The sequence below is a fragment of the Natrix helvetica genome (assembly GCF_964273705.1).
Source record: "Natrix helvetica genome assembly, chromosome: 1".
NCBI lineage: Eukaryota > Metazoa > Chordata > Lepidosauria > Squamata > Natricidae > Natrix > Natrix helvetica.
Window position 1 is genome coordinate 108,935,068 of NC_138548.1, and position 19,057 is coordinate 108,954,124.

The 19,057-nt window shown below is 40.6% G+C and overlaps 1 protein-coding gene across 1 annotated transcript in view; it reads right to left on the reverse strand.

Moving 5' to 3' along the window:
* SLC67A1 (solute carrier family 67 member 1) overlaps nucleotides 1-19,057 on the reverse strand; it is an 86,154-nt gene that overhangs the window by 63,703 nt on the left and 3,394 nt on the right. The window contains exons 2-4 of the mRNA XM_081942370.1: nucleotides 17,757-17,854; nucleotides 16,561-16,706; nucleotides 16,284-16,416 (exon numbers count right to left, since the gene is read on the reverse strand). Of these exons, the coding sequence (XP_081798496.1) occupies nucleotides 16,284-16,416; nucleotides 16,561-16,706; nucleotides 17,757-17,854 (377 nt within the window). The remainder of the gene's footprint in view (nucleotides 1-16,283; nucleotides 16,417-16,560; nucleotides 16,707-17,756; nucleotides 17,855-19,057) is intronic.

The following is a 19,057-nucleotide window of genomic DNA, read 5'->3' on the forward strand; positions in this document are numbered from 1 at the left end:
GGGATCTCTTTCACTCTGTGATCCTTCTAGTTCATTGTCTCTCTTTCAACAGATCCCATTTCCCCCTTTCTCTTGATCGCCCACTGACCAGCTGGCTGCCAAGGAGCCTGGACTGATGATCTGCGGGGAGCTTTTGAAATAAAGTCAAAAGTCATTTATGAGTCATTTACTTGTTTTTTGTTTTTGTTTTTTGAAGAAAATTATCCCATGATATCAGGGTTCAAAACAGTCACAGTAAAGCTGAATTCTACCAACTCTGTCCCAACCATGAAGGTACACTTGACCCACAACAGAAGAGGTGATTATGTAAGTCTATCAAGCATTCAACCCAGATATCCTTTTCCCCCCCTTCTTGCATTACATTTCATGCCTTTTAACACATGGCACTAAGGCTGCATTGATCAGCCTTAGTGCCATGTGTAGCAGTAGCAATCACAATAGCACTTAGAACTATATACTACTTCATAGTGCTTTATAGCCCTCTCTAAGTGGTTTACAGAGTCAGCATGTTGCCCCCAACAAGCTGAGTCCTCCTTTTATCAGACTTTATCAGAAGGATGGAAGAATGAGTCAATCTTGAGTTTGTCAGGATTGAACTGCTGCCAGTCGGCAGAATTAGCCTGTGATACTGCTTTCTAACCACTGCTCCACCATGGTTCTTTTGTCACATTTTATGGAATAAACCATAATGACTAGTTAATTCAATAGTTACTAAGTCACTAAAGATTGGCTAGGTTTTTTGGGGGGGCACAATGTAGGAAGTTATCACCCAGCCCTCTCCCAGAAAAATGAAATATCCTAGGAAATATTGATAAGGCAGAATATTATATTTTCCTGGATGTGAAAAAGGGAGAAACACATTTTAAACACAGAGTAAATTCCTGCAACTTCCCCGCTTTGTCAATGGGCCATTAAGGAGGCCAAGCTAGTCCACTTTACATAATAAAGAGTTCTCCTCTTAACTCCAGAGTGATGGGATAAGGCAGGATAATATAAGCCTTTATTCAAGTGACCACATGGCAGCTGAACTCAATCAAACCTGAATTCAAAACAGCCTAGAGGGTTGCCCCTGCATGGGCCCATGTGAGTCTGGCAACCAATCAGAATACATTTCTTACACAGGAACAGGAAACAGATAGGTGGGGCCGAACAGATTATAAAAATCCCTGCAAGCCCTTCTTCAGCCCTTCTCTTCCCTTCTCTTCTTCTCCACCAACATTGAAGCATGTGATCACCTTTGCTGTTCAGGGATCAGGCCATGTGGTCTTGTCCACCATTAAACCATCTTTCCAAGCAGCCTCCATGTCTCCAGTGTCTTTTTCCCCACTTGGAGCTGAACCCAGAAGGACATTTCTTCCAACAATTGGCACCCCCCAGATGGGACTCCAAGCTAGCCTAACAAATGGATATGGCCCAGGTAAGCCTCCCATGCCGGCACAGACCCCATTGAGTCTGTGGGTGGACTTTATCTTGGCCTTAGCCATTTGGATCTAGGCTTTAAAGGGGTTTTGAGTTTGAGCTCAAAGGCTGCCTGGAAAGAAGGTGAGTACCTCTAAATTTTAATTCTCTAAAATTTAATTTTAAAGCATGGGAAATGTGTGTATGCCTGCCTGTGTGTTACTAGTGTGTGAAAATGGATGGAAAAGTGAATGGTTTTTTTTGTTGTTGTTGTTGTTGCTGCTGTTTTTGTCCTGTGAGAGAAAAAAGCTAAAGACCATAAGAAAGTTAGTGAGAAAAAGGGAGGTACGCATACCCGCTCCGACAGCACCCCTCCTGGGTCACTGTGCGGCTGGTCCTCCGGGTCTCTTTCCCCAAGACTTGAAACTGTAAGAAAAGTCCCTGCGTGAAAGGGCGCGAATCGAGAGAAGGTTCCCGCGGTGAGGAACGCGTCAAAAGTCCCTCCGAAGGGCACCCCCAGAAAAGTCCCTCCGAAGGGCACCAGTAAGACCCTCCGAAGGGCAAACAGAGAAAGTCCCTTCAAAAGGGCGCGAAAGGTCCTCTAAGGACGCGAAAGTAAAGCGGGGAAATACGAAGTGGCAAACCCGGCTAGGACGAAGTGAACCCACATCTAAACGGGATCATGGGAAGCGGTAGCTCGAGGGTAGCCATGGAAACCCCCCTAGGGGAGCTGTTGGGGGCCTGGGACGAAAAGCAAATGCCCGTCCTGGCCGGAATGAAGAAAAAAAGAGCAGATTGTAGAAAATGGGCTTTGCTGAAAGATGATACAGGAAAAACTAATTTGGCTGAAAAGGTACTTAAAAGGAAATGGTGGGATTTCTTTTTTTTCCTCTTGTCTGTCTCTTTCTCTGTCTTCTATGTAACCACGTGGTTTTTGTTTCTTAAGATTTGTGCCTTCCCCAATTTAACTGAAATTCATGGTGGGAATGATTTTGTTTTTCCCTCTTTGTCTGTCTGTGTGTATATCTAAGTCTTTGTGCACCCTCAAGGTAATTGTAACTAAGATGTCTCCAATCCAAAAGACAAGAATTTTAAAGTGTTCAAAGAAAGAAAGGAGTAAACTGGCAGAAATTGCCTTCGCTCAGTTTGTTGGGCCTAGAAAACTAACTGAAACTGGGAGGAGTCTTTACTTTGTGTCTGTTCTGGCCAGCAGAAACAGAGTAAAAATATTTTTTTTTCCTTCCTTCCTTGCCTATACCTTAAAGTAACAACCCAGGAAATGTTTGCAAGAAAAGTTTCATCCTTGCATTTATTGTGTGTCTAAATGATTTTACCTGTCCATTTCTTTCCTGAAGCATGTGAATCCAGACTCCATTTCTCATCTGTGATATCCCCATAATGTTTATCTGTTTAGCTGCTTAGTAACTAATGGTTTTATTTTTTTCAAACTCTGCCTGCAAGCTATCTACCCCCCCCCACGCCCCTCCCTTACCTCTAATCCTCCAACAATGCATTTTCTGTGGGGGAGGGAACCTTGTTCTCATGTTTTTCAGCCCTAGAAGATTGTACTCTTCAGGTGAGTATAGATTTTTTTTCCCCCTTTTGGGGGGAGGAGGAGAGTGTTGCCTTGTGTGTGCATGTATGAAATGAAGGAAATTCCTACTAAAGGTTTGCCTTCAACCTGAGTAAAAACCCTCTGCACATTTTTCTGACCAACCTACTCTATTAGTCCTAAAGTAAAAACCTGGCCTCCAGAAGGCAGTTTTGATTTAGATTTTGTCAACAAATTTGCTGATTTTCTGGCCACCATCAGATGAATCAAGGGCCCCACCCAGATGCAAATGATGTGTTAATGAAAGTCTCCATACATCTTGATATTTAAAAATGCCAGCGTGTGCTGGGATATCAAGATAGAATTTGGATCTTTAAAAATTAGCCAGCGTCCGCTGGCAGGTCCAAATTAGAAACGAACACCCCAGGGCAGAGACAGGCATTAACAATCTAGTGCGTGATCATTTCCAGACCTGGAGGGAAGTTGAGATCCTTTAATAATAGAAAATGGAGCTCATTGGCTTATGTACAGCTCCCTGAAGTAATTGTAATAACTGCCTTGCATGAAGAAAGAATGAAATGGGATTTTTGTATGTGAAATTAATGATTGCAGTGCAAATGTGAGTATGTTGATGGTAAAGTTGGTATGAATGTAGTTTGATTCCCTTTCATATAAAGAAGCAGTCAGTTACAAGGTTGTTTAATGGTATGTGTGTGAATGCATGTGTGTTATCATTTCCAAACCTGAAGGGAGGGTGAGATCCTCTAATAAAAGAAAATGAAGCTTGGTGGCTTGTAAAAAAAAAGCTTCTTGAAATACATATGATTGTTTGGCATGAGCAAACATGAAGGTCTGATTGCAGTATGAATATGAGTATGTGTCCCCCATGCCCCAAGGAGTGATAAGTGAAGGGATCCAGAGAACCACGTGATTGCCTGTGTGAATTCCCCCCCCCCCCACTCTTCCTTCTGGGTCATTCTTTGGAGGGAAGTAGGAAAGGCGGGGAGAATGAGTGTCTGCTCATTTTTACCATGAGTGTGTGTATGAAACGCCCCAGTGATACCTGTGAATGCCTCTGGGCATTCCCCCCCTCCTTCTTTCCCTCCTTCCTTTTGGGTCATTAAAGGCTGAAATTTTTTCTCCTCACTTTAACCACTTTCCCCCCCCCTCTCTTCTGAGAAATTTGGAGTAAATGGGTGATCTGCTCCGCTTACCTTTCACTATTGTGATCTTTTATCTGCATATAATAATTATGCAGTTACATTTCTTTGCTCTGAATACAATTTTGATTTTTTTTTTCTCTTCTGGAAATTTTTGAGGTTTAAAATGCTTAATTAAACCTATAAAAAGAAATGATTTTGAGATATTTTGCTTACATTTGTAAATGTTTTAACATACTTAATGAGAATTTGCTTCCATCTGAATGGAATTTGATATTTTGGAGTGTTGACTCAAAGTACCTTTTTTAAATTGCAATTTTTTTAAAAAAGCTGTTCTTCTTACCTCCCTCTTTTACACCTGTGCATTTTTAAATGTTTATGAGTCAAGATGCTGTACCCTATGATATTTTATTTGTTTGTTTGTTTGTTTGCAACACAAGTTGTTGTCCCTCTTGGAAATTTACTCATCTTACTGCAAAAGTGTTTCAATCATACAGGCAGTGGGAATGTCATGTTCCATGAAATTTACCTCGTCTGCCTCCTGAAATAATGTTTGGATTTCCACACTTGGACAGAATGGGTGAGATTCCACAACATGAGACTAAAGATATGTCTATAAAGAACTGTATTCTTGGCCTCTCCTTTTTTTTTACCTCAGAAACAAAGGACTGCTAGCTCAAACCATAACTCTCGAATTTGCTGCTGGTGATTGCGTGCTGATAAAACCTGACATGAGGAAAAAAAAAAAACTTAGCCAAACCTGGGACAGACTACCAAGACTGACTGACCACTCTTACCAGCCTTACCACCAAACCAAGCATGCCACCCTAGCAGACATGAAAGAACCCTGAAGGAGATGAAGAAGTAAAGACCAAAAGACTCTTTTCAATTCCCAGAAGACAGCTGAAAAGATTATGGGGAGGGTGGAATTTGATAAGGTTTTCTTTCTCTGTTTCATTCACACAAATTTATTATGCTTTCTTCCTTGCCTCATTTATATTGTAATCAGTTTAATGTACTCATGTAAGAATTGTATTTGAGAATGGCTAGCACAGCAAGTTCTGAACACCTTAGATTTCTGGCTGGTGGGAGGGAAAATTTTGTCCAAAATGTCTGTATTTTCTGTATTGTAGAAGCAGCTACACACACACACACACACACACACACACACACACACAAAGAGAGAGAGGGAGAGAGAGAGGCTCCATTCAGAATTAGATTGAAACTATCTCCTTGACTTAACTCCACAAAGCATTTCCTAGGTTGATTTTTGTCTTTGCACAAAAGCCTAAACAGTGATATCTCCCTTTTAATCCCATGGGGAAGGGAAGTTCCCCTCAGGCAATCCCCCCACTTGAAGAGCTAGCAGAGAGGATCTCCAAAAACCCCAAGCTCTCACACGGTGATGAAGAAAAAAAACCACACTGCCCAGTAAAGCAGGATATGTTGCACTGGTGGTCTCAGGAGGAGGAATCCCAGGGCTCATTGTGTGTAGTTTTAAAAATACTAAATAGTCTGGATTGCACACTAGCTAAACTCAATTTGGCCTCACTAAAATAGGAGCCAGGGCAAGTTAAAGAAATCCCTTGGAAATGGGCAGCCTGTACTTCTTTAAAAGGAAGAATCCTTCAATGGCTGTGAAGTTTTTTTTGGGACTTCTGCTTGCTTGTAGTCTGGAAGCTCACAGAAAGTGATATCAAACACCTGAAAATAATTGGCATGGTAAATTGGATATTGTAAATTTCTTTCCAGAAATTGTGCCCTGGTTGCTAAGACCTTCATGGTTGAAAGCTCTCTGGGAGCCACTGAAGGGATCCTTCTGCTGTCTCTTTCAATGCTTTTCCATCAGAAAAATTAAGTTTCCCTGATCTGACCAATTTTATCTTTTGTCAAAAACATGTGCGTTCCACTCACATTTTTTTGAAAAAAAAAAAGGAGGGATTGTAGGAAGTTATCACCCAGCCCTCTCCCAGAAAAATGAAATATCCTAGGAAATATTGATAAGGCAGAATATTATATTTTCCTGGATGTGAAAAAGGGAGAAACACATTTTAAACACAGAGTAAATTCCTGCAACTTCCCCGCTTTGTCAATGGGCCATTAAGGAGGCCAAGCTAGTCCACTTTACATAATAAAGAGTTCTCCTCTTAACTCCAGAGTGATGGGACAAGGCAGGATAATATAAGCCTTTATTCAAGTGACCACATGGCAGCTGAACTCAATCAAACCTGAATTCAAAACAGCCTAGAGGGTTGCCCCTGCATGGGCCCATGTGAGTCTGGCAACCAATCAGAATACATTTCTTACACAGGAACAGGAAACAGATAGGTGGGGCCGAACAGATTATAAAAATCCCTGCAAGCCCTTCTTCAGTCCTTCTCTTCCCTTCTCTTCTCTTCTCCACCAACATTGAAGCATGTGATCACCTTTGCTGTTCAGGGATCAGGCCATGTGGTCCTGTCCACCATTAAAACCATCTTTCCAAGCAGCCTCCATGTCTCCAGTGTCTTTTTCCCCACTTGGAACTGAACCCAGAAGGACATTTCTTCCAACAACAATATGTAAGTTTTAGCATTGAATTCTCAGTTTCCCTCATCCTCCATCAGATTAGGTTATTGTCTCGTGAACCAACCTCTATAAAGTGATTCAGATCCTAGAAGGATGAGCCTATGAACAGGGATCCTGTCAGCTACCATTTGAAGAGTCACTAACAATCTCTGAAAATACAGTCCAGGTTATTGCCTAAAGAGCAAAGCAAAAATATGGGATTTTTTTCCCCCCTCCCTAGGCATAAATGTGTGAGCTGCACACATCACGAATAGTAGTAAAGTACCTACTGGGGGGGGGGGGACCCCATGAAGAAGAAAGTGCAAAGTGGAGAGAACTCTCTGGTTAAATTCTTTCTGGATGGCATCATAACAAATAAAGAGGGGGAAAAATCAAAATAAATGCAACATGAATCCATTTTTGGTATGAAATAGCAGGAAGGTGGTGGGCCTTTTTGGGAAATCATGCAACTCTAAATATACATGAGACTTCTGGAAAGTGTTAGCAAGGGAGGATTGGTCAGTGATGACTTTAGCAGGCACCCCAGTGGGTTGAGTGTGCTTTCCTGAATTCATCCCCCATCCCGCCTCGTTCCTGCATTCTTTGCATCACGGATCTGCTCTCTCTTCCACTGCTGACACAATCTCACTCATGCTTCAAGGGCTTGCGGAGTGCTGAAGAAGGAAGGTTCACAAGAGGTCATTAAAGACCTTCCCATAGAAGACAAAGTATGCAGGAAGTCCAAATTGAGCTCATTTCTTTAATAGCAACAGTAGGGAACCAGCAGGCCTTCCTTCACTTGCCTTTTGCCATGGCCAAAATCCCTTGGTTGGGTTTTTGTCCTGTACTGTATATCCCCATAATGTTGTAACCTGAGTCTTAGCCCATCCTTAAGTCACTGTTGAAGTCACAGAAAGCTCGGTTGATATGAAAACCATGCCCCCCCCCCTATACACACCAAAAAGAACTAATTTTAAGACTAATGGGGAAGATACTGTTGGAAGAAATATCTATCCGGTTCAATTCCAAGCTGGGAGAAAGATACTGGAAGCATGGAGTCTGATTGGAAAGATGGTTTAATGATGAAGCAGAGTGGTTCTGGCCAGCTGACCAACTGGTTTGGTCAGTCCATGGATTTTTATAGAGTTTCAGAGATGCTGCTAGGTGGGTTGTGCATTGTCTGAAATTCCCTCAGGAGATTGTGCAATGTAGTGAGCTCTATGTCTTCTACTGAATGGTAGTGGGTTAATCCTATTATGTCCTGAAGGCTGGTGTCCTGTTCTTAATCCCATCACCATGGAGCTGAAGGTCTTTTGTATTGTAGATAGAATGGCTCAGTCTTTCTTAATGGGCACCAAATATCTGCTGGGAGGAGCAGGCTATTTAGACAGACTGGGTGTTTCCTGCCTCTAAAAAAAAACCATGTTTCTCCATTTCTCATTTACCGAAATATAATATCTTGCCTTTTTAACATTCCTCGAAATATTTCATTCTTCTAGGTGGGGAGAGGGGGGCTTCCCACAATGTTATGCCAAAATTTCTCAACCATGCCAAAAATAAAAAAATCCAGCCATTTATTTGTTATCTTTGACTTCTACTGCATGCCCAATTTCCTGGGATGCATGTGAACTTCTCTGGCCCAATTCTGGAAGGAGTAGAGTAGGGCAGAGGTATTGGCTGCTATAGTACTGGCAGTTCCCTGTGGCTGATAAACAGCTGACCAAGAGGTGGGTTTTTAAATGAAATTCTCAGCATCTTCTCCAGATTATAATTCTTGGTGAGAAACCATGAATTATACTTTTAATCAACTCCATAATTTGTGTAATTTAGCTATGCATTTGCAGCTAGAAAGATAGAAAGGAATTATATTGGTCAATCTTTGTCTGTTAATGAGGAACAGAAATAAAAGCTGATTCTGATATAATTAAGGTTACCAGATGTTTTAAATGGAGAACTTGTCTTAATGTCCTTCAATTGGCAGGAATAACATTACAGAATATAGTATAACAGAGTTGGAAGGGACTTTGGAGGTCTTGTAGACTAACAGCCTGCTCAACCATGGGGTCTGACTATATCATATCATTATCCAATTTCTTCTTTAAAACCTCCAGTGATGGAGCACTCACAATTTCTGGAGGTAAGCTGTTCCATTGATTAATTGTTCTTACTGACAGGAAAAATGTTCCTTAGTTCTAGGTTGGTTTTCTCCTTGAAAAAAATCCATCTATTACGTCTTGTTTTACCCTCAGATGCTTTGGAGAATAGGTTGATTCCCTCTTCTCTGTGACATCTCCTCAAACATTAGACATTACCACTAGTCCTTCTCTTTGTTACTCCAAACAAAATTTAAGCAGCTACATGATAAATGGGAGAACTGACTGTTTTGATAGGCTTGGAACAGCCTTCCATAAGATGTTTGTTACCTTGTTTTGAGTGTGGGTTTAACTTCTTTTCAAAAGAACGCTAAACTCTCTGCCACAAAAACGCTGATAAATAATTGAATGATGGGCTAAGGGCCTTGAAAAACCAGAGAGCAATTCCCACTTGACCAGGAAGCTTCCACTCCAAAAGTCAGCTATTTAATAGCTTGTCAAACATCTGTCAAAACCATCTGCCAATCATAGCACTATTGAGATAGATCGGTGGTTTCGATAATTAGGGATGTGAGAAAGAATGGTATTGAAGCCAACCCAAACCAGGACACAAATATTTTTTGTGGCAAGCCATTATAGAAACTACAAAAATAGATAGAAATTGTATCAGGGATCCCAAGTTTTGTTTTCTAATGGTTTAAGGATAAGTAGGTAGCTTTTCAGTTCCACTGAGTGAAAATGTCCAGTGATTCTCCAGAGAGCATTGAACTAAATCATCATCCTCTTTCATCCATGCTGGCTAGAGCTGCTGAAACAATGCAGCAACATCTGGAAGAACATCTGTTTCCTTATGAGAAAAAATCCTGAACTAGTATGTACAAATTGGAGTAGGTCTAATTAGATATTGTGAGCTTAACTTCTAATTCATCGTGTATATGATTCAATATAGTTATGAATCAAAAAAGGGTAGCTTTGGAACCCAATATAATTTACAATACCCATTGTATTCCTATTTCTTCCATACGTGTGTATAGCATGCATTGCCAAAAGGCAATAGGAAAATTTATTTCTATTATTCAAGGGATCAGCAAGAAAGTGGAAATCCTGTTATGTAACCAGAGACCTTGGATGGAGACCTATTTTGCTAAAATAATTTGAAGCAGCAAATCTTCCTTTCCTAGTAGCAAATAAATCTGAAGTACATCCAGAAATCAGTATCCCTCACACTTCCATTTCTATATTTTAAGATGACATTTAATGAGAAAGAACTAATAAACAACCAAGCCATTTAATACATATTTTCCCAAGCCCCATTGAAAGTTGTTTCGTTTTGGCATGATAAAAAGTTATGAACCATATAATCAAAACAAATCAATCCTGGGTGTTCTTACTGACCCTCATCACGAAAATGCAAATTAGGAAAAAGAGGGCAGAATGATGATTTCTTATGGAGGAGTGTAATGCCAATTGAACAAAGTAACCTTTGCCAGAAGCTTCTTATATAAAATAACCCCCCCCCCATTTCCTTTAACTTTTTTCAGCACATTAGCACCACCTAGTGTATATCGAAAAAATAACACTCCAAAAGGCAATCTGACTAAGTCCATTTTTTTCCATACTGTTATCCAGCTACATTTTTTTCCCTCAAACCAAATTGATGAAATTCTGTGTGGTATCTAGAAAAACAGATAAGGACTGGTAAAACTAAATGCTAAAGCTAAATATAGGATTTCATATTGGTCATGCTTCTAGGTATGCTAAATAAAAGATTTCATATATCCTTCTACAAAATGAAGCAAATGTGGAGACCTATATTAATCAATGCTTTAGAAGGAATGATATATTGGACTGGAAGGAATAGAGAAGAGCGATAACAGGCAGGGTTCAAACCGTGGAGTTTAGCAAGGCTTAGAAGTGATTCATCAGAACAATTTTTTTCCTTAGCCTGTGCCCTTTAAATATACTGGATTAAAAAAGGATTTGTAATTTAAGATGAAGAGTGATTTATATTTTCAATGGGGCATTGAGGTCAGGCCAATATACACAGGCTCTGATTTGCCATAGACAGCTGTCAATCCCCCATTAAATCATGAAATCTATAGGTTCAAGACACGTGTAAATTAATTTAGGATGTTCAATGAACACAATCAAAAGTACACAAGTTAATTCCGTGAGGAAAATATGAAAAAGCCACTAGGAAAGTTAATTTTAAACTTTTAATACAAGATTTTGAGCTTAAGATGAAGAGCTTACGTTTCCATTTTTGGATAATGTTGCTGACTTTGACTCACTCTGAAGTAAATACCTTGAGAAAGACTTATCAAAAACCACTTTATGGTTTGATCAATTGCTGTAAACATCAAGAGTTATGTAATCTCCATAAAACCATTTCAACTACTAGAAGGCAATAGCTGACTTTAACTTTCTTTGACCCTTTCAAGCAGATATAGAAACCCAAACACACAAAGCCCACTCACTGGGATCTAAATATGTTTCTTCAGCGCGTTTTATTCTAAACAAGATATCCTTGCAAGCCAATGCCAACAGATAAAATGTCAACAGACAATTCGAAACACAATTTTCCCATTGTCAGAAAGAGAAGAGTTCAACTCCTGATGACCTCACGGGAACTTCTAAGCAATTTTCTTGCCAAAATGCAGAATTGAGTTGTTAGGTCTTCCTGTACTCCCTGGTACTTCCTGTTAGGATCCACCCACGTTATGGGGATGGGATATAGTTCTGCTATATTTTCCATTCTCCTTAGGGCACAAATTAAGGAGTGGAACCGCTCAAATCAAAGGCAGAATGTGAAGTACTGTCAATGGACAAAAACAAAAAAGGAAAACTCTGCCACCTAGTGGTCAAATGTGTGCATTATTTTAATACCTTTGGAGATTTAGAATAAAATAAGACAGATTGCCCCTGCTTTTATCTTTTATTTAGAAGACTCTATTGAGAGCGATCTGTATAGAAGATATTATTGAGAATGATTTCTCAAAATACAGTAGCATCCCTTTCTCTATAAAATGAATTAGATTTTATGCTTCAGGCAGTTTGAATGATTTACAGCCTGTCTGTACTCTACAGGACTTCTTCTATGATTGCTACATGATGTGCCAATTTTAGGCCATTTCAAAAGTAGAATTTCTGGTTTGCAGATTCGCAATAAGATAAAATCTTTTTTTTTCAACTGGCTAAATATAGCTTCTCTGGCTCAAAACATACCAGATTTTCCTCGAGCAAAAAAGACTTGGTCACCTAATCAGAAGATTAATCTGCATTCTAAATCCACGTATGTTGCACAAAACAACCATAGACAATCACATATTTAGTAGCAAAAAGAGGGGAAAAGAACAAGAGTGGAGAGTAAATATAGCCCTTGTTGGACAGGGTGGGAGGAGACTTAACATTCAGCATGGACTTTGACTTCTTAACCTTCTTCTAAACTAGAAATTGCTATGCAGCAGTTTCCGAAATAAGCTGCCAGAAGTAGGATATTTGTTTAAATTCACTGATCACATGACCTAACACACAAAAGAGTTGAGCAGTTCAACATTACTTTGTCATTTTAAAGCCTGCTGGGATTAATCTCCTATCATATTTCTAATCCTCCCCGAAGAATAGGTGCTGGGACCTGCAGTTCTCATATTCTACTAAGAATTGCTCTCCTTACTGGGAGCTAATAAAAAGGTGAAGACCAAAAACATATCCTGGTTGTTGATTTCATGGACACATCAATGTTCCATTTTTGGCAGTAAGCAGAATTGGTTTGCTAAAGCTCTCCGTAAAGATGTATTCTTGACTTTTCAGTTCGGTTTACAGTATTTCTTGGTTATCTTCCATCCGATTATCATTCAATGTTGATCCTACATAGCTTTTTCAAAATCAGCCAAGGTTGGTTAGGTGCTTTCCCTTAGTTGAGCTCAGAAGGAAGAGGACTTCTCCAGTTGGATAGAAAGGAAAAAATAATAAACAGAGATAAAGTCCTATGAGGGAGTCTTTGGTGCTCTCTGAACTTGATTGTTTTCTTGCAGATGTATCATTACTCAAACTAGCTAGTTCATTCTAATTCAACTCATTTCAACCCCGAGCTACAAATATTCTCCTTTATTGATAAAATCCTATGCAGTATGCAGCTTCTCTATTTTGTCCGTCTAAGCTTAACTCTATTTGAAATCTATCATGGACATTTTCCACTCTGTTCCTCCAATAAATCTATGCACGAGACACACTTGTATGCCCATCAGAGGTGGTATTCAGCTGGTTCTCTCTGGTTCGGGCCAACAGGTAGCGGCAGCTGCGGGAGGCTCTGACCACCTGCCCCGATGTAATGTGTACACATTGCACATGCGCAGAAGGCAGTGAGCATGCGCAGATGTGGTGCGTGAAGCGAGCACGCGTGCGCTCACATTTGCGAATCGTTAGGGAAGGTAAGTGAATCCCACCACTGATGCCCATATTATATATTTGTATATACACCTCCAAGAAGCCACTGAATGAAAAGAGAAAGCAACAAGCAGGGAGAGGTGAGAAAAGTTCAACCAACTCCTGGTAAGTCTTCTTGTTACAAAAAGTTAAATTCAAAGAGTTAAATTCACCAGCAAAGAACCGCTTCCTAGGAACAACCCTCAATATGTATGGTCACTTGGATCTCTCCTATTATCTTGTTTTCCAAGATCTTTTACATAAATGTTGCGCAACGTAATTCACCATTCCTGTCCTCAATTTACAAGTCATTCTTTAGAAGAAAACTCAAGTCTTCTCTAGAAAATGCAACAGTTTTTCATCTACTCTGCTCCAGTTGTTTTGGCCTTCACCCTTAGCCAAAATTCTGAAGATAGGTAATAGAAATTGAAATCCAGTATCCTGGAGGCTAAGTAAAATGATTCTAAATTCTAACACTTTAGAACAGTGGATCTCTGACCTGAAGATCTGGGAAGTGGAGTCCACACAACTTTAAGCTGCCAAGTTTAAGAAACACTGCTCTAGAAGATATATCAAAATGAAAACAGCAAAAAGCGCCTTTCGGTTTTCCAAATGTTCTGTTTACTTGCCCAACAGGCCTTTGATGTTTTAGCTCATTCGTAGGGTGCTAAATTCCTTTACAGTTAGTCCTTGACTTACAACCATTTGTTTAGCAACTGTTTGAAGTTAAATTGCATTGAAAAAAATGACTTACAACTGGCCCTTGAACTTACGACTGTGAGGGGGCCTTGGTGCTCTGAGCTGTTTTCTTGCAGACGTTTCATTACCCTAACTAGCTAACATCATCAGTGCTAATAAGGAGTGCTGTTTGCTGTCAGTTTATATTCTGGTGACTTGCCTATCTGTGCGGGTGATATACATATATACATCCATGTACATGTACACATCCAAACTAGACTGTGTTGTTTCTCTGTGTCATCTATGTGGGTATACACATAATTTTGTATTTACTTATTTTGTCATGTTTATGTAGTGTATATTGGAGGTGGTGACCCTTTGAGATCTGTATGCAACAAAATTTTATTTTAATGTATGCTGATTAGTGTACATTCGAAGTGACAATAAAGTTATTCTAAGTCTAAGTCTTAGAGATTCTTTGGTTGGGCTATTTACTGATGGCTCTTTGGCAGTTTCTTGATTGGGGTATTGCTTACTTGATTGTTGGTCTGAAGTTGACCTTGGAGTTAATCTACGCTGATCTGAGTGCTGATTAATGGTGGAGAGATGCTTAAGTCTTTTTTTCTTCTGGGCTGGTTGATTATCTCTTTTGTATAGTCTAGATCAGTGATGGCGAACCTATGGCATGCGCGCGCTGGCCAGCTGAATTCGCCTTTTTGAAACTATTTTTCACCTTCCCCAGGTTCCAGAGGCTTATAGGAGCCTGGGGAGGGCGAAAAGAGCCTCCCCCCCCCGGAGGCTTCAGGGACCGTCCAGAGGCTTCCCTGAAGCCTTCTGAACGCTTAAAACCACCCTCCGAGCAAACCGGAAGTGACTTCCGGTTTGCTCGGAGGGTCGTTTTAAGCGTTCCGAAGGCGTCAGGGAAGCCTCCGGACGGTCCCTGAAACCTCCAGAGGGCCTCCGGGGGGAGGGGAGGAGGCTCTTTTCGCCCTCCCCAGGCTCCTATAAAGCCTCTGGAGCCTGGGGAGGGCGAAAAAAGCATGTAAAAATGGGGGGGTCGTGCGTTGTGTGTGCATGCGCACTGGGGATCGCATGTCGCATTATGGGTGTGGCACGCCCGCACACGACCCCCCTGCGCTCCCCCCACTTGTGGCACGCAACCCAAAAAAGGTTCGCCATCACTGGTCTAGATGTTGTTAATGTCTATGTGTCTGTTGATGGATGATTTGTCAGCGTGCCAAATCTAGAATCTAGAAATTCTCTGGAATTTTTGGACTTGGCCTGATCTAGGATGGTCACATTTTCCTAACTGAAACTATGGTTAAATCTGTCAGTATGTTGTGACTATGTTAATATGTTGTGAAATTAAAGAAATTAAACTTATGGCTGTCACAGCAACTTCATGGTCATGTTATTAAAATTTGGGTGCTTGGCAACTGGCATGTATCTACGATGGGGATTGGCATTTGTGACCTTCCAATAAGCAAAGTCAATGGGAGAAGCTGGATTTGCTTAACAACTGCATGATTTACTTAACAATTGCAGTGATCTGCTTAACAACCATGGCAAAAAAGTCATAAAATCAAGTTTGATTCATCTATCAACTACCTTGCTGAGAAAGGAGAATTCTGGTCCCATTTGTCATTGTAATTCAAGGACTACCTGTATTTTGGAAATGATAGAGAGAGCCATTGCGGCTGTTTTTATTCCGCTGTATGTTAGATGTTTCTCTGTCACTTTAATAGTGTTTGATTTGAAGAAGAGACTGGTGAAGGAATTCTCTCATTTTTTTTCACTCCACCGAAGTATTTGAAACTAGAAAAGCTACAAGCCATTGGAGAAATTATTGTAGGGTGAAAGAATAAACAGATACATAAACCCACAGGGAAAATGAATTCCACATTTCATCAATTAGATTTTTTTCTGTCTAGGATCTAGAATTGGTCTTCATTTTAGAATCATTTTCTTTTCCAGCAAATGGACAGGGGATTAAAATTACAGACAGCCAGTTTGGTGTAGTGGTTAAGTCAAAAAGCTAGAAATTGGGAGCCTGTGGGGTTATCACAAAGCCAGCTGGGTGACCCTAACCCAGTCACTTTCTCTGAGGCCTAGAAAGAAAAAACTTTGCCAAGAAAACTGCAGGGACTTGCCAAGGCAGTCTCTAAGAATCCGGCACAGTTAGACAGAAGAGAAAATTTTTTAAAAGTGCAACAATTTTTAGGGGGTGGATGGGTTACTAAGCAGAACTTTATTCCTTCACAACACAGAGCAGTCTTTTCCTTTATATTTTTTTCCACAGTTTCACATTATTTACTGGTATCTTGGCACAGAATAAGGCATTTCTTAATAGGTCAAGAATGATCCAACTTCATAGCTGAAATATGACTACCCGCCAAGCACAACTACTTGTATGGCCATTAGACTACTCACCCAAACTTTGTGGTTAAGATACCACCCAGGGAAGGTCCAAGAATTACTCCTATTCCAGAACAAAGCCCAAGCTTTCCTAAAGCATCAGCACGTTGGGCAGGAGATGTCAAATCTGTTATAACCATCTGTGCACCTGTGAAGACAGTGGAAAATTGCAAGCTTCGGTTGAACTATGAAGCATCTTTTCATGTTGACATCTGAAGTGCTTCATGCTCAATTAATAGCCAAGGCAACTGGAGGCAACTGACTCCTGGATTTGTATATCTTGTAACATTACCTGGTAATCCATGAATGAAGATGCCTGGAACTCTGGAAAGAAAGAGCAGGGGGACACTGATGGATACAGAGAGAAGCAAGAAGCACAGGGATCCAGCCAAATATGAAAGAGTCAAGGCAACTCTGGTTCCAAACTGGTCAGCGAACCTGGAAGAAGAATGATGTTATATATTTAGAACATTGACTGAACCTCAATTAGAAAAGCAGAACCTGCCATATCAGAAACCATTAATCTGATCTCCAAAAAAATCTGGACACATACCTATCTACCTACAGGTAGACCTTTACTTACAACTATTTGTTTAGTGATTACTCAAAGTTACAATACTACTCAAAGTTACAAAGTTACAATAGTATTGAAAAAAGCGACTTACGATCAGTCCTTGTCAGTGACGTGCGGTGAGGTTTATGGCTGGTGAGGCTGGTGACATCATTAGCGCGAGCCGCAGTCCCCTTCATATTGACTCAGGAAGGCGGGAAATGGGACCACGTGTGCAAGAGGTTGAAGCTGCCTCAGCCTCCTGCACACATGGTCCCATTCCCCTCCTTCCTGACTCCTGAGTCAACATGAAGGGGACCACGGAGCGCGCTCCGCGGCTCATGCTCCGCGGTCCCCTTCATGTTGACTCAGGAAGGCGGGGAATGGGACCATGAGTGCAGGAGGGAGGCTGAGGCTAGAGGAGCCTCCTGCACACGTGGTCCCATTCCCGGACCACGTGTGCAGAAGGCTTCTCAGCGCCTTTTCCCTTTTTTTTATTTTCATGATGAGAGCGGCGAGGCTCTGCCTCCCCTGACTGCATGTCCCTGGTCCTTGTACTTACAACCATTGCAGCATCCCTACAGTTATGTGGTCAAAATTTGAGCACTGGGTCACTGGCATGTATTTATGATGGTTATTCCCCAAACTTAGAGAAAATTGCATGGACTTCCCAGAGTTCTCAGCAATGACCGTGCTTCTTGAAAAAATATGTGAGCTTGTAGTCTGAAGACACTAAGGTTGTAAGGAAAGCAGTTTGATCCCTAAGTACTAATTAATACACAATACAGGGTATTCTTCCCCTTTTCTGTTTTATGCTGCATGTTTAATTGAAATGGATACTAAATCTGAATTATTTTCCTAAGTTAAACATGATACTATTAATTTAGGACAATTCTGCCTTTGCACAAGAGCTCGGAAGAACAATGCTTTAGATTTACCTTCCAAAGATGGGGCCACCCAGAAGCCGAAGAATACCAAAGAATGTCTGCAAGTAGCCAAATCCAATTGCATCCAAACCCAACTTAGTTGCCAGATACTAAAACAGAGGAGAAAATACAAAGGTTAGACATTACATTTTTGAAAGGGATGTTTAAATAAAAGGTTAAGTTGATTATGACTTATGATGATCTATGTAATTTTCTTGATATCCATATGGAAGTGGTTGCTATTGTCTTTAAAACATTCCTTTCACAGTCTAGTCTACAGCATTCATATTCCGTAATGGTCTCTCATCCAACTATTAATCAGGTTGGATACTGCTTAGCTTCTCAATCAGCCTGCTCAGCTAGATATACCTATAAACCAGAGGTGGTATTCAGCAGGTTGTGACCAGTTTTGGAGAACTGGTAGTGGAAATTTTGAGTAGTTTGGAGAACTGACTGGCCCCGCCCCAATCTATTCTCTGCCTCCCAAGTCCTAGCTGAACGGGAGGGAATGGGGATTTTGCAGTAACTTCCCCCTGGAGGGGGGAGGGGATGGAGATTTTACAGTATCCTTCCCCTGCCACACCCACCAAGCCATGCCACGCCCACCAAGCCACGGCTACAGAACTGGTAGTAAAAAAATTTGAATCCCACCACTGCTATAAACCAGGGGTGTTCAACCTTGGCAACTTTAGGATTTGTGGACTTCAACGCCCAGAATTCTGTCTGGCTGAGGAATTCTGGGAGCTGAAGTCCACAGGTCTTGTAGTTGTCAACGTTGGACAACTGTAACTCACTTTCAAGTCTTAGTTCCTCTTTCTTCCTTTATTTTAAAAGAAAACGAAAGGTATATTTCTACCTCCACTCCTATTGGTCAGAGGTTTAAGTTTAATTTGATGGTGTTTTCAGCTAGCAACACACACACCCCAATACAAATAGAATACTGCTTAATCTTGATTAAGAACCACTTTAAAGTTCAGATTTCATTTTGTGTTTATACACGATTCACTGAATTCTGTTAAACTCTTTTATACGGTTATAAGCTCTTGTCTATTTAGTGGAAAATAAATATTTACATTATAAAACTTAGCATTATTTTGCAGCATAAATCAAAAATAAGCAAGGGATTATAACTTTAATTCATTTTTCTTTTCCTCAACAATTGTTTTCTCTTTTACCACTGAGGAGTCCAAAAGAATCAAAAACAACTTCTGGAAATTATATAGAGAGGGGCATTTCTAAATTTGATAAAATGATTTAAAAGTTGCACCCAACACCCCCTTTTAAAACATCAGTATACATAATGAATAACTGCA